A 13,374-nucleotide genomic window follows, 5' to 3' on the forward strand; every position below is an offset into this window, starting at 1 on the left:
AATTGAAGAGGTTTAGCTTAAATATAGCTGGTAGAGTTGATAGTTGAAAATGCATGAACTCCAAGGAGAAGAAATTAGGAGTTAAGGAAGCAGAACTAAGGATACTCAATTAAAATTGAGAAATAATAATGTAACTGTCTTGGATTTTGAAGAAGATGAGTTCTTCAGATTGTCAACTGTTCTCTCTTTGGGTGTTTTTAGTGAAAATATCCACAGTGTGCAGACCATGAAATTTGGTCGCTTCCAAATTTCATTACTCTGCTCCAAACTGTGGATAGGTCACATTTGTCCCAAAAGTCAAAGCAAGAGCACCCAGCATCATACCAGATAGCTGACTTGATAATGAAAACTGCAAATGAAATCTTTCTCGGAGGGTGTAACTATTCTGGACCTTGTTTTTACAGGATGTGATCCATGGCTCTGACCACGAGGCAGTACTGCAGCTAACTAACCTTGTGGAAGGAACCTATATTTTCCACTTGAAGGTGACAGATGCTAAGGGAGACTCAGATGTTGATTCAGCAACTGTTGAAGTGCGGCCTGGTATGACAATTAAAAGGTCATCGACATGTTGTGAATACCACATCTTTGTTCTCCACTTATTTGTTCAGATGTTGATGAGAATCTCTCAAGTTAAAACATAGAGCAAACAGGTCTCTCTCTTTCTGCCTTCTTACTCTTCTGTGACCAGGCCCAAGTGTGTTAAAAGGTGACATAAGGATTCTTAACTGCTACAGTTGCCACAGTTAGTACCATAAATAAATAAAAATTATACTTACTAGTTAATATTTTCATTAGGATTTTGTTGCTTCTCATTAATTATAGGTTGTTTCTTTTTCTGGTTGTTAATTCGATTGGTCAATAGAAAGAGATGGGAGATGACCACTGAATTTAAGTACAAATGCTGCTGTTTGATGGTTGAAAGTGTGGCTTTGTTTGTTTTTCTCCTTTCATCCTGAAAGACCAAAAAATTCCTCAAATAATTTCAGGGGGTTGTAATTGCAGGTGAAATAGCTAAAGGATGGAAGTTGAAGTCTCAGGAATAGAGTCTGAAATCTTGGGTCTGTCAGAGAGACCTTGTTTATCTGGCTTCTGGGCAATGATAATGTAGTCATAGTAATTGGATTCTGATTCTCATGAGATATCTGTGAAGTTTGTTTTGTTTGCAAGGCACTCTAGAAGTTCAAGCACCATATAACAGAAAACTCAGTTTGTAAGGGTAGGCAGGGTAAACATACCTGATATTTCTCAAATTTACCATCTTCATTTAGACTTGTTCACTGTCTTGCATGCTACAATACAAGTCCATCTTTGGCTCCCTTTTCCTGAGTTGTCAGCAGTAGATTACTAGCAGGGAACTTGGTAATTGGACTCATCTAGTGCTTACCTCTGACTTTAAGAAGGCAGCATTTAGGAGAGCAGAAGTTGCTCTTCTGCACAGAAATGTGTAAATGCTGGAAGTTCACCCTGAAGTACTTTATTTCTATTGATAAGATGGGTTACTATTTTAGGACCCAGCAGATTTGTTTCATAGATAATGTGAAAAAATAAGCTGAGTACTTCTCTAAAAACACAAAAAAGTTGGCTTATCAGTGACAGGGTCCTATGCAGAAAACTATAGTGTTAATAAATACTTTCAAGTACTGCATGTCGGTACTAAAATACTTGCCAGGCTCTGAAGGAATAGCATGTTCTTCTTCTGTCAGATCCCAAAAGGAATGGTCTGGTGGAGCTGATCCTGCAGGTTGGAGTGGGACAACTAAGTGAGCAGCAGAAGGACACTCTGGTGAGACAGTTGGCTGTGCTGCTGAATGTTTTGGATTCAGATATCAAAGTTCAGAAGATACAAGCCTACTCGGATATAAGGTACAAAGATGTCCTGTTGTGCCAGAAAGACTTGTGATTTACTTTGCCTCTCTCACTGCTCATAATTAGTTGCAAAATAATCTTTCCTAAGATGACAAAAAATGCTATACTTCTCAACAGAATATACTGTAAAAGGTGAATTTCTTGGTAGAAGGTAGAAAATTGATGAAGTAAACTCTGTAGACTGTTTTGTTTTAAAAAAAAATCCCATTTCTTCTGTACAATTTTTTTCTTTTTCCTTTAAAGAAAATGCATGCATATTTCAGTGTCTTTGTTCCATACAGTGCTGCTGTTTTTTCCAAATGTTGGATGGAGTGAGATAAACAGACTTTCTCACAGTGAAGCATTTATTGTATTTCAAAGTAATGTTCCAGCTCTGTTTAATCAAACCTATTTTATTTCCCCTTTTTTTTCTACTTCTTCTCCATGGTTTTGATATTCTTAATATTTTATAAACATTTTCCCAGGTAACTGGTGGTGAAAATCCATTTTTTGCACAGAAAACTCCACAGTGGATTCTCTTAAATGTGGTATTTCACCGTGAAGAAGAAATAGTCCCTGCAGTTGGTGTAGAATGCTAGAGATGGCTGTGTGTACCCTGAGAAACTTCCCAGCATGATTGGTAGAACCTATTTACATGAGTTAGCTTTAAATTACTTGTTGTCAACCGCTTAGTAATTTAAAACCCATTTTGATGTTTGTTTAGCTTTTGGGGAGCTTCTTAAAATTTAAAAACACAGTGTGGAAAGTCTACCATTTATACCTATGGTATTTTTTATCACAGCTTTTCAAATTAAATTGTTCAAATTCAAATTAAAATGTTCCCTGAAATGTCTGATACAGGGTGAGATCAACACCACCCAACTTACAAGTTGTGGATGACAGGGCAGGAGGGCTTCCACATTAAGTTCTCTAGATGCCTTCCTTCTGAGCATTTTCTCCTATTAAATTCAGTTTCCTAAATTTAGTGAAATTGCTTCAGAGTGTTTTGTGACAGGCTTTATATGACAGTGGAGAAAGCAAATGTATACATACTTAAAGGTCAGGAAGACCAAGGAGGGAATTATATTTGCTGTTATCATTCTCTATCATCTGTGAAACTGAGCATCCCAAGAATTGCTCGTGTTCCCAGCTCAGAATGAAGATCAGTTCAGGGCTCCACAGACAGAGTTCCCTAATCTTTATCAGTAGTGATGTTGGCTTTCCAGAAGCAAAAGAGACTAAATGTGATATGCCTTTAGACTTTATTGCTAAATGCATGGCAAAAGTGGTCTGTGACAGCAGTCCTGACTTTAGCTGTTCTTTCTGCAGCACTGCAGTTGTGTTCTACGTGCAGAACGGGCATCCTTCCACGGTGATCAAGGCGTCAGATGTCTCACGGACTCTGCACGTGCAGCTTTTGAAACAGAAGGCTGACTTCCTGCTTTTTAAAGTCCTGCGAGTGGACACGGCTGGTATGTTTTGATTGTGCTTGCCCATCTCAGAACTTTGCAGACATTTGGCTAACACAGCACCTGGAAACACTGCATGAAGTCTTTCTGGCTGCCATCTGGTGTCTGGGCTTGGTAGCTTTACAAAAGATGATGTTGAGGAAAATACTTAAAATGCTTCATGATTTGTAGTAGGTAGACTGGTGTCAGTCACTCTTAAAAGATGCCATCGGTATCAGCAGGCACATCTTAATCTGGTCTGCATTAGGAAGGCCTGTGGAATGAGGATAAAAATACCTTAAAGGTATAGGATAATGAGGATATGAGCATAAAGATACCTTTTCTTACAAGATGTGCAAAACTTAATATAGCCATAAAGTAGATATGTTTCATGTCTATGCTTCCTTCAGGGCTTTTACAGTAAACAGGCTTGTAATCTAACTTGTTCTTGTCTGCCTGTATTAGGCAAAATGGATGATAGCTGTGTTACCACCTGGTCTTCTAATCTTTGCAATATACACAGGCCACTGGGGTTTCCTAAAATGAACTCTTTATTTTGCCCCAAAAAATGCTTGAACTTCTAAGCTTATTTTAAACTACACTAGTAATGTCAACCCTTTATGATCCTTAGGTATTACAGACATAACTTCTCCATAATTTAAAATCAGGACGCAACAATTCAAGTACAAACAAAGTAAGCAAGCTCTGGTGATAAAATAGTCACTGATTGTGCAGTAAATTCTGTCTTTATTTACTGGGTGAAAAGGTTGTTGTTCTGTTATAAATATACTCTGATCACATACTTTGTTCACACAGCCAGCAGTCTGCTACTCTGTAGATCTATTTGACACATAACCCCAAAGGAAGGGGAGTTTCAAAACATATCACAGTGTTATGAGCCAGATGCTTTACTAGCAATCTAGTCTAACATTAAGAGGATGTATGAAAAGTTGTCCATTTACACAACAGACCCTGTGTTTGGTTCTGTTCTTAGCCTGTCTTTTGAAATGCTCTGGACATGGGCACTGTGACCCCATAACAAAGCGCTGCATTTGCTACCAGCTGTGGATGGAAAACTTGATTCATCGTTATCTCAGTGGTGGAGAGAGTAATTGTGGTGAGTTTGGGTGTTGTGGGATGTCTTTCAAGAGTAACTTGTTGTCATGTGAGACTGTTAATTATTTGTTCTCAGAATGGGGAATACTTAAGAGGTAGATGCTGAGGGGAGACTAAAAGAGTCTGTGTTTTCCAGCCTAACAATACCTTTCTATAGAAAGATATTTGAATAATTTCTTGAAATGATATCTTGACAGTAGTAGCCTAAATTTTGAAGAGAATCACTATTTGAATAAATAATGTGAAAACTTGGTAACGAGAGGGAGATTTTGCAACAATTTGGGGCCAGTTGGAGGATTTGTTGAATAACATGGGCATTGCAAAGCTTTTGGGTACCACTGTTGCAAAGCTGGAAAAGAGGCAATTATTTCAATTTCTCTGACTGGGTGATTGATGCTTCTGTGCCAGAATATGATCTGATGTAAGCAAAGAAGACATCAGTCTTCCAGACTGACCAATACTGACCTTTAGAACCTGATAACACTGACAACTGTGAGTATACACATGTTGGAGTTCAAATTGCACATCTCTCTATATCCTGTCCTGTTTACCTGGATTTATAAATATAAATTTGGCGCTAGAAGGATCTACATCTAATCAGCTCCTCTTATGAAGCACTACTAAAGTGCCAGACCCAAAGCACCTCTTTTTATTTTAGTTAGGGAATGATAACTGAGGTGATAACCATGACCCTTTGCAGGACTGTCAGTTCCCACACAGACTTCAGATATCTTGAGGTGGTGAAAGTGATTTTAGAGTATCTGATATCTAATAGTATATATAATGTGCACTTCTAATCTTAAAACTTAAAGATTTTTAGGGATTCATCTAAGAATATGTTGGTGCTGAGTTTTCCTACATTCCTTTTGTCACTCCCCATTCCTCAGGATTGATTATTTTAATGGAGTTGTATTAGAAATTATTCTACTCACATGACCTTATAAAGCCCTGTTGTGTTTCTTTTTTCAGAGTGGAGTATACTCTATGTGACTGTATCTGTTTTTATTTTCATTGTGGTCATGGTAGGGCTTGCCTGGTTCTGCATCTGCTGCTGTAAAAGGTACATGATTTGTGTTTCTTTTTGATGGGGTACACAAAATAAAATTGCACACAACTGCCACATTTTAGTCCAGTCCATAGCACTAAACCCCTGACCTCATTTTGGACATGTGAGGAGCTTCCTGTAGCTGTTTCTGTAGACACATCCTTCTTTTGAAAAAAAGGAGTATCCATTTGTGTGTCTGTGCTCTTCTGCATTATGAAAACCAAAAAGTTGATGTTGCAGTATCCTTCATATTAAGTGATAATTGATGTTAAAATGCTGAGAGTATACTGCAGATCTTCAGTCTCCTACTGAGCCCTGCAGGTACTCCATGCTAAAAAAATAAAAGGCACATCCTGAAGGTCACTGATGTAGGAATGTTCTAGGCCATGGGAAAGGATCTGCTCCCAGTCTGTTTTAGGCTTTGGACGAGAAGGGTGGGTGCCCAGGCTACGTGTGGCTTACAGGCAAGGAGTACTCTAGTGATCTCAGTCATGCAGACTTCTTGCTTCATCTTTCCTTACACAGGAGCATTCATACTACTGAATGTTGTTTCCCTCCCTGCCTCCCCTCCAGTCTTTCCTAGTGAGCTGATAAGAAATTCTCTTTCAAGTGACAAGCCCCTGCAAGTTCTGTCACTAGAGCAAGTGTTTTTGCTGCAGCTCAAACAGCTCAGCAAATAGATAGCTTGTTCAGGTGTTAGCAAAAATAAAATGCCATCACAATCTTTCTGGGTTTTCATCTTTTTCTAGGGTGTCTTTGCAGTATGTAAAGGATGTGTAGGAGTTGATACCAATTTTATTTTTTATGGTTCAAGGAACAGCGCTGTAAATAGAAAACTTTAAATAGTGAAGTGTGTCCCATTCCACTCCCACAGTGTGGGGTGGAGCCTCACAGGCTTGTGCATATTGGATGATTATTTGTGGGATTTTTTTTTAAGTTCAGCTGCTTCTGTCCTTTGCCCTCATATGGCTTGTGCCTGAGAGTGAGGGCTGGTTGATACAGATCCATGTGAAAAAGAGGAGGGAATTACAGCATGGGACAGAATGTCAAGAGATTCCCTTTGCCTTGTGGAAACCCCATGAAAAAGACAGTGTAGACTCAAGATTTGGCTGGAGATTTGGAGTTTTTAAAAACTTTGAGTTGCCAGATGAATTCTACAGAAGATCATGGAGGGGAGGCCAAGGCTGGCTGTTGCTGTAATGCTGGCTGAGCAGTAAGGTAGCTTCTCCACTGTGAACTGTGGGGCACATGAATATTCATCTACCATGTTTGTAGTTGCTATGCTGAAATTGAACAAACTGTGGCTTAGGAGAGCAAATCAATCTGCCTTGCTTTCTTCATCTTTTTATATCAGTGAAAATTAGCTATACTGTCTTGTCCATATTGTACAACTGCCTTACTCAGGGATAAACTAGCAATATTTTTAAGTGGAGGTGAGAAAATACAGTATTTTATTTTTCGTTATATATCTGTATATTGGGGTATGTATATGAAAAGGAAGTGGGGGGCAGATTTATGTGTGCACATGAGAATTAAATGTCTTTTTGGTTACTATCTTTTTAGCCGCAAGAGGACAAAGATAAGAAAGAAAACAAAATATACCATCCTGGATAACATAGATGAACAGGAGAGGATGGAGCTACGGCCCAAATATGGTAAGTGCTGTTTGGCAGCCCGGGAGCTCACCCACCAGGTGAGCAGCCAGTGGATCTATATTGATACCTGTAGGCAGGAGGAGCCCAGAAGCAGGCCTACAAGTTTGGGAATGGCAGAGACAAGCAGACAGTGAAGTGGCTGGGGGAGAATCAGTTAATTCCTTTAATAAAGCCTTGGGCTCGGCTTCTGCTCTGAGCTTCAGAGTTTATCTTAATTTAGAAAATTAATTTGCCCCACAGATTTTCTCCATGTAAGCCTTCCTCCTCAGCACATGCTTTAATTTGGAGCTGGTTTTGTGGCTGCACAGCAGTTCCCTCCTGACCCATCAGTGCCCTGTTGGACATCAGTAGATTTCAGCTGCTGTTTACATGTCTTTTAATTTACCTGACTTTCCGTTTTTAGCAAGGGAAATGTTGGAATCCAAGGAAGCAAAATCATTCAGAGAAATTGCTGTCCTAGACAGACAGAGATAATGTTTTTGTAGAAATCTTGACCTTTCATTGCCACTCATGTTAATAAGGTCATTGAGTGGACGGATTGATTCCAGATTCAAGATATTAATAATATATTGGTTGTGTACTAAGATAATCTAGTTGTTCAACTACATTTAAATTTAAATACTTATATTCACATTTCAGAGTTGTAAACTGATGGGCCTGCAATGAAGTCATAAAAGTATCTGAAATGGTATATGATACTTCTAAAGTCAGTTTTTGTATTGGTGTGTGCTGTTACATTGCACTTCAGGGAATGTTTTCACTTACCTTTCATATCACAGCAGGCGAGAACATGGTAATATGCTACTAAAAATCCAAGTCTTTCTAATGAGTTTGTTTTGCTTTTTTATTGTCAGGCATAAAACACAGAAGTACAGAACACAACTCCAGTCTGATGGTCTCTGAGTCAGAGTTTGACAGTGATCAGGACACTATCTTCAGCAGAGAAAAGATTGAAAGAGAGAATTCTAGAACACTTATAAATGGGTCCGTCAGAAATGGAGTTTCCTTCAACTACAGCTCCAAAGACAGATAACTGCATGAGGGTAAAAGCACAGAACACACTGGTGTGACACATCTGAAACATGTTGGCCCACTTCTGTTTTTCCAGAACCAAAATCATCCTAAAATATCAACTAATTGCAGATTAAAGGGTAAATTTTTAGCACAGGTAGGGGAAGGCAGAAGGAGGGAGAAAGGATTAGATGGTCAGCTAACTCCTCTTGTCACCATTATAGGAACAAGAAAATGCACATCTTATTTCTTGCATGTTCTGTGCTGAATGTTTGAACTTCAGAAGGCCTTTTTTTCTGTATCACTGCTACAAAACTAGCCAGGGCTGTTCTGCTACAAACTATGGTAACTAACAACGGCATACAGATTCATATCTGCTCCTAATGCTCTCTTTGAGAAGTGGTGTGATTTACAACAGCAAAAGCCAATATAGATGAAGTTCCTTACAATTATAGAGAGCAATATGTGGACACAGGCTCCATCTTAATTTTTAGTTTAGGATGGAAACACAAAGGGCATTTTTAGTGCATTGTCTTTATCCATCTGTATTTTGGGACTTCTTTTACTACGATAGTGCTCATTGGGTAGGGTAGTGTTCATTGGGTGAAAACATTCTTGTTTTCAGAGAAAGTTAAAAACTGGGGCAGTTGCACTGGATCAGCTGTAATGTAACATGGTACATCCTGTATGTCTCCTGTAGGATGCAATGTTCCCTGTATTCACATAGGAGGTGTGATGTCGGCAGGGAAATCCAGCCTTAGGTTGCTTCTGTAATGATCAAATTGCTTTAACTCTGCCATGTCCATCCAGGAAACTGTAGCAGGAAGGACTTGGTGTGATGCACCTTGAGAAGCATTTTGAGCATCCCAAACAATCTTTTTAGATCGCTTTGAGGAGCTCTGGACCTTTTAAGACAGAATGCTCAGCTGAGGTGAGTTTCCATCCGTCAGCATCAAGTGCCCAATTAAAGGATGTGCTGGGCACTCCTGCAGTGAAATGTTTGTGGCAAATACCCTGTGTGGAGCAGGAGGTTCATTGTATTTTCATTGTCGTGGTAATTGGTATTGAGCAATGTTTTAGCTTGAACATGAGATTGTTTGACTTTTTTCTCTCTTGCTCTTGAGTGACTGGATGTATTGGCCTAAAGAGATCCTTTTTGGTCTTTGGCAAGGGTAGGTGTATTGCAGATATGACATTCTTGTTCACAGTCTGGGTAATTTCTTCACAGTCTGCTTGTTAGGCTTTGAAATCATGTCCCCAATACTGCTTTTGAAATCCCTAACTAAAGACCTGACTTTTATACACAGGCCTCACTTGTGGGAGCATCTGTATCAGTGGTACTGTTTAGCCATGACATCAGCTTCTCCTGGAGGTGCTCTACTGATGTACTGAAGTCTAGGGCTGCGATGGAGGAAGATGTGTTTTGATGGAGAAAGCATTCCTCTGGGAGCATTTTTGAAGAGGGTTTTTTTTTTTTAATGTTTTGGGGATTTGTTTTGTTGTTTGGGATGTTTTTAATCCAGTGGTAGAGAACCTGTTATCAGAGGCTGGAGCAGTATAGAGATCAAGGAGAGCAGTTAGAAGGGTCAGGGAGGGTACATAGCCCATTTCCATCATGAAGAATAATGTAGTTGAGGATTTTGGGGCTTTCTCCATCCTTTCTTTGAAGTCTGACACAGAGTAGCTGTGGCTTCTGTGCTTCTCTTGTTAATGGACTTGGGCAACACTCAGAACTGTCTAGGCTGGAAGAAATCAGTGGTCAGAAGGTGCAGCAACATAGCATGCTCATCACTTGTTTCATACTTTTGATTATCAAGTGCAGTCAGCAACAGTCCCTAAGGCTACTAATTCAGCACTGAGGAGTATTTACCCTGTGTCCAGCCCTGCATTTTTCTGGAGATCTTTGTGTGGCTGCAGGAGTCATTGTGGTGGGAGAGGCTGTGAAGAGCTAAAAAGGGCTAATACAGGTGTTCTCTATGTTTTTTTCCATAAGGAGTGCAGTAGGAATGGTATGATTTGCTTTATTCAGAAACCAAGTTTCAGCTCTGTGTATGGGGGGTTTAGGCTATTTCTTGAAACAAATCTACTTTCTCACACTCTCCCTCTTCTTGAGAGTGTGAGTGTGTATGTGTATATATATTTTTAAGTATCTTGGTCAACAAAAGCAAGGTCAGCTTCTGATGTCATTCAGTTCCTGCTCCAGATGTGTTAACATAATAAAAGCAGTGTTAATTTTAAAGCATTCCTGAAAAAACTTAAAGCCCACTCAAAACAGTAATTTATTTCTGTCCTTTGAAATCCAAATGTTGGGCTTAATCCATTATGAACAACTAGACAGAATGTTCTAGCAGGAATTATTCTCTTGAAAACATGTGTTTTTAAACAAGGAAATAAGTTGCCTAAATAATTTCAAGTTTGTACGTGCTGTGCTGCCATTGATGCTTCTGCTAAATCCTGTCTCCAGTGTGCCTTTATCTGTAAGCTTACCTTCTAGGACATGTCAGTGCAGTCTGCAGCATCTGTCAGTTTTGTAAAATTAGTGACTTATGTCTTTTGGGTTTATTTTATGTTTTTAAAGCCACTGCTGAAACCTAGGATATTCTTCTTTGAAGGTATTAAAATATCTTTAAAAAAACCAACAAACAAACAAACATACAAACCCCACCAAAATGAAGAATTGTTTCTCTAGTAAACAACTCCAGGAATCATAAACCTGCATTCCTTAATGCTGCAGAATTTCCTCCAGGACTATTCCCCTGCCCACTGATGCACACTGGTGGGCCCAGATCCTTTGGATCTCTGGTAAGTTCATGGGCCATGAGAACATATGCATGATTTGGCTAAGTGTTTCTCACTCTAACAAATAAGAAATATTTAGACCAGTTTCTCATTGTATAAGGCCCTAGCAAGTGGAAGTTGCTTGGCAAATTCAGTTCTCTGATAGTACTTTAACGTCTTTATTGCTAACAGTATTTTAGCTGTGTTTTCAAAGTTGAATATAGATTACATTTCTCAGCTGCTTCTGATTCTAGTTTGATTATTCCATCTGCTTGAAAGAAGTTATTCCTCTTACCATAAGAGCAGGCTTGCTTTTAATATGTGGCACTTGCACATATTAAATATGTAAGCAAGCATTGTATCTTGATTCAGTATAATTGTTACTTCTAGAACTACTGCTTTCTTGCAGAATGTCAGTTCATGCCTTGAATGAAGGGTCAGAAAACTGGCTGTAATGCAAACACAATGGCAGAGTTTGGATTCTAACCCTTTGTTTCAGGTTATTATAGATTCCAAGCAGGTTCTCAGTCCTCATGTTTACTTCTGCACACTGTTTTCCTTCACATACAGAAAGAGTACTGGCAGCTGATTTGTAAAATTCCCAAAAGACTCATCTGCACTGAAAAGCAGAGGAGACCAGATAGAGCTTGTCTTTTGTGGCTCAGAGTCTACTGAAAATAAAGAATAATTCAGTTTGGCACTGCTAAGATACTGCCTCTTGTTGAAGGCAGGCAGTGCCTCATTGCCTTGAAGTGTAAGCACTGGATTTTCATTTGCATCTTGATTTTACATGCACAAGGGCTATGTAAAAGGACTGCCTTTGTTTGCATTTTGGAAGAAAGCTTCCCAAGTATTAAACAGGTTCAGTATCCAATTGTAGTATTCCATGCAGTACATACACAGCATGAAACTGCCATGGCTGTGAACAGGTAATTTAATTGTCTTGTGGATTTTATTTTCCTAACTAGAATCATACTGCAGTATGGAAGAAAGTTTACCTTGGCAAATCTGTTGAGATCCACATCCAAGTTCTCTGTCCTGTGGTTCAACCTGCCATATTAAGTAGAAAAAACAAAGCAAAATGCAATATGTCTAATTACAGACAATTGTTTATTTACATAGGTGAAAAAGGTTATTCTTGTTTTGTGTGTAAGAATAGATTATCAACTCTGTCCTTTTAGTAAACAATTTTACTCTCCCTCTATCAGATGCATCAGATAAAAGTGCTGTTCAAGTGTCTATTTGTGCTGTCAGCTGTTTGCTTATACAATGTCAATTTTCCTTTCTTTTGTCTCCTTTGGGCAATCAGAAGTTCACACACATGCAAGGAACTTAACAGTGAGACAGTGAGTGCATGCATGTGTTCTCTGTGCTGTTGCAAACTTTCCTCAGATACTCTGATGTTCTTGAAATAATTGAGTTCCTAGGGAAATGTTCTATTCCTGCTTTTATTCCTGTCCTATTCCTGCTCACCTCAAGTGAAATTAATTTTGCTCCCTGTATACCAGTAATGGGCAGTAGTCAGTTGGAGCTTCAGGGTGGTGGTAATAAAAGAACAGTAAGTGTAGTCTTCTGACATTTAGGTGAGATTTGAGAGAGGAAAACGTTCCTCCAGGAGAAGGGAAATGGGATACAGGTGAATTAGTTTCTTTATGTCAATTATTGCTTATTAGGGATCCCTAACTTGAATACTAATCCTATAATTCTGCAGTGAAGAAAAACCCATTTCATGTACCTTTTATAACCTTAACTCCCCAAGGCAAATGAGGGAAATATAAAATTTAGAAATAAAATTTTAAGGAGGCAACAAAGGCAAATGATTTTTGTACAGGCCATGAATCAGGTGCAGATGAGCTGCACATCTGTATTTTGTCTCTGTATGAAAGCACTTCTCCCTGTGGGTGGATGGGTGAGCTATTACAGAATTTATATTAGGAATCTGTTTCTAGAAAATGTTATTTATTGCAAATGCTATTGTATTGTAATTGGAACCATTTCTGAGCTGAAATTACTACATTTATGTAACGATTAATAAAGTTTTGTCTTTCCTTTTAGAAACTTGTCAGGTACTTTTTTAGGCATGGTATTCTGTATTGGATCCCACAGTCAGGCCAGGTTAATAGACATATGTTGTCTTCCACAGTTTGTCCATACTCAAACATAAAAGCAATGCAGTAGTTGATTCCTTCCCTCCCTACTTGCAGAAGCATCTTTTACTAGAGAGGTGATATAATTCAGTAGATCAGAGAGCAGGAAAAAAATAATTTACTGCACTTCACAATAAATTTTCATGTGGTGCTTGTCCTTACTTGGTTTAATTGGCTGTGTGGAAGTAATCACCAGCTGTCATGCCAAGTGTGTTGGTTTCACAGGTGCTGTGGCTTACTCTGTAACAGATTCCATACTGGAGTCAGCTGCTTAGCAGTAATCAGAGATACAGGTATGCAATATAACCCCAATATGCTGTTAGAGA

At 38.9% G+C, this 13,374-nt stretch overlaps 1 protein-coding gene across 2 annotated transcripts in view; it reads left to right on the forward strand.

Moving 5' to 3' along the window:
- KIAA0319 (KIAA0319 ortholog) overlaps positions 1 to 12,140 on the forward strand; it is a 55,367-nt gene extending 43,227 nt beyond the window's left edge. For both annotated transcript variants that reach the window (XM_063159632.1, XM_063159639.1), the window contains 7 exons: positions 405 to 543; positions 1,707 to 1,866; positions 3,178 to 3,320; positions 4,291 to 4,413; positions 5,382 to 5,472; positions 7,021 to 7,112; positions 7,967 to 12,140. In XM_063159632.1, the coding sequence (XP_063015702.1) occupies positions 405 to 543; positions 1,707 to 1,866; positions 3,178 to 3,320; positions 4,291 to 4,413; positions 5,382 to 5,472; positions 7,021 to 7,112; positions 7,967 to 8,145 (927 nt within the window). In that variant the 3' untranslated portion in view covers positions 8,146 to 12,140. The remainder of the gene's footprint in view (positions 1 to 404; positions 544 to 1,706; positions 1,867 to 3,177; positions 3,321 to 4,290; positions 4,414 to 5,381; positions 5,473 to 7,020; positions 7,113 to 7,966) is intronic.
- The last annotated feature ends 1,234 nt before the right edge of the window (positions 12,141 to 13,374 follow it).

Source organism: Melospiza melodia, chromosome 1 (assembly GCF_035770615.1).
Source record: "Melospiza melodia melodia isolate bMelMel2 chromosome 1, bMelMel2.pri, whole genome shotgun sequence".
In the NCBI taxonomy this organism is placed as follows: domain Eukaryota; kingdom Metazoa; phylum Chordata; class Aves; order Passeriformes; family Passerellidae; genus Melospiza; species Melospiza melodia.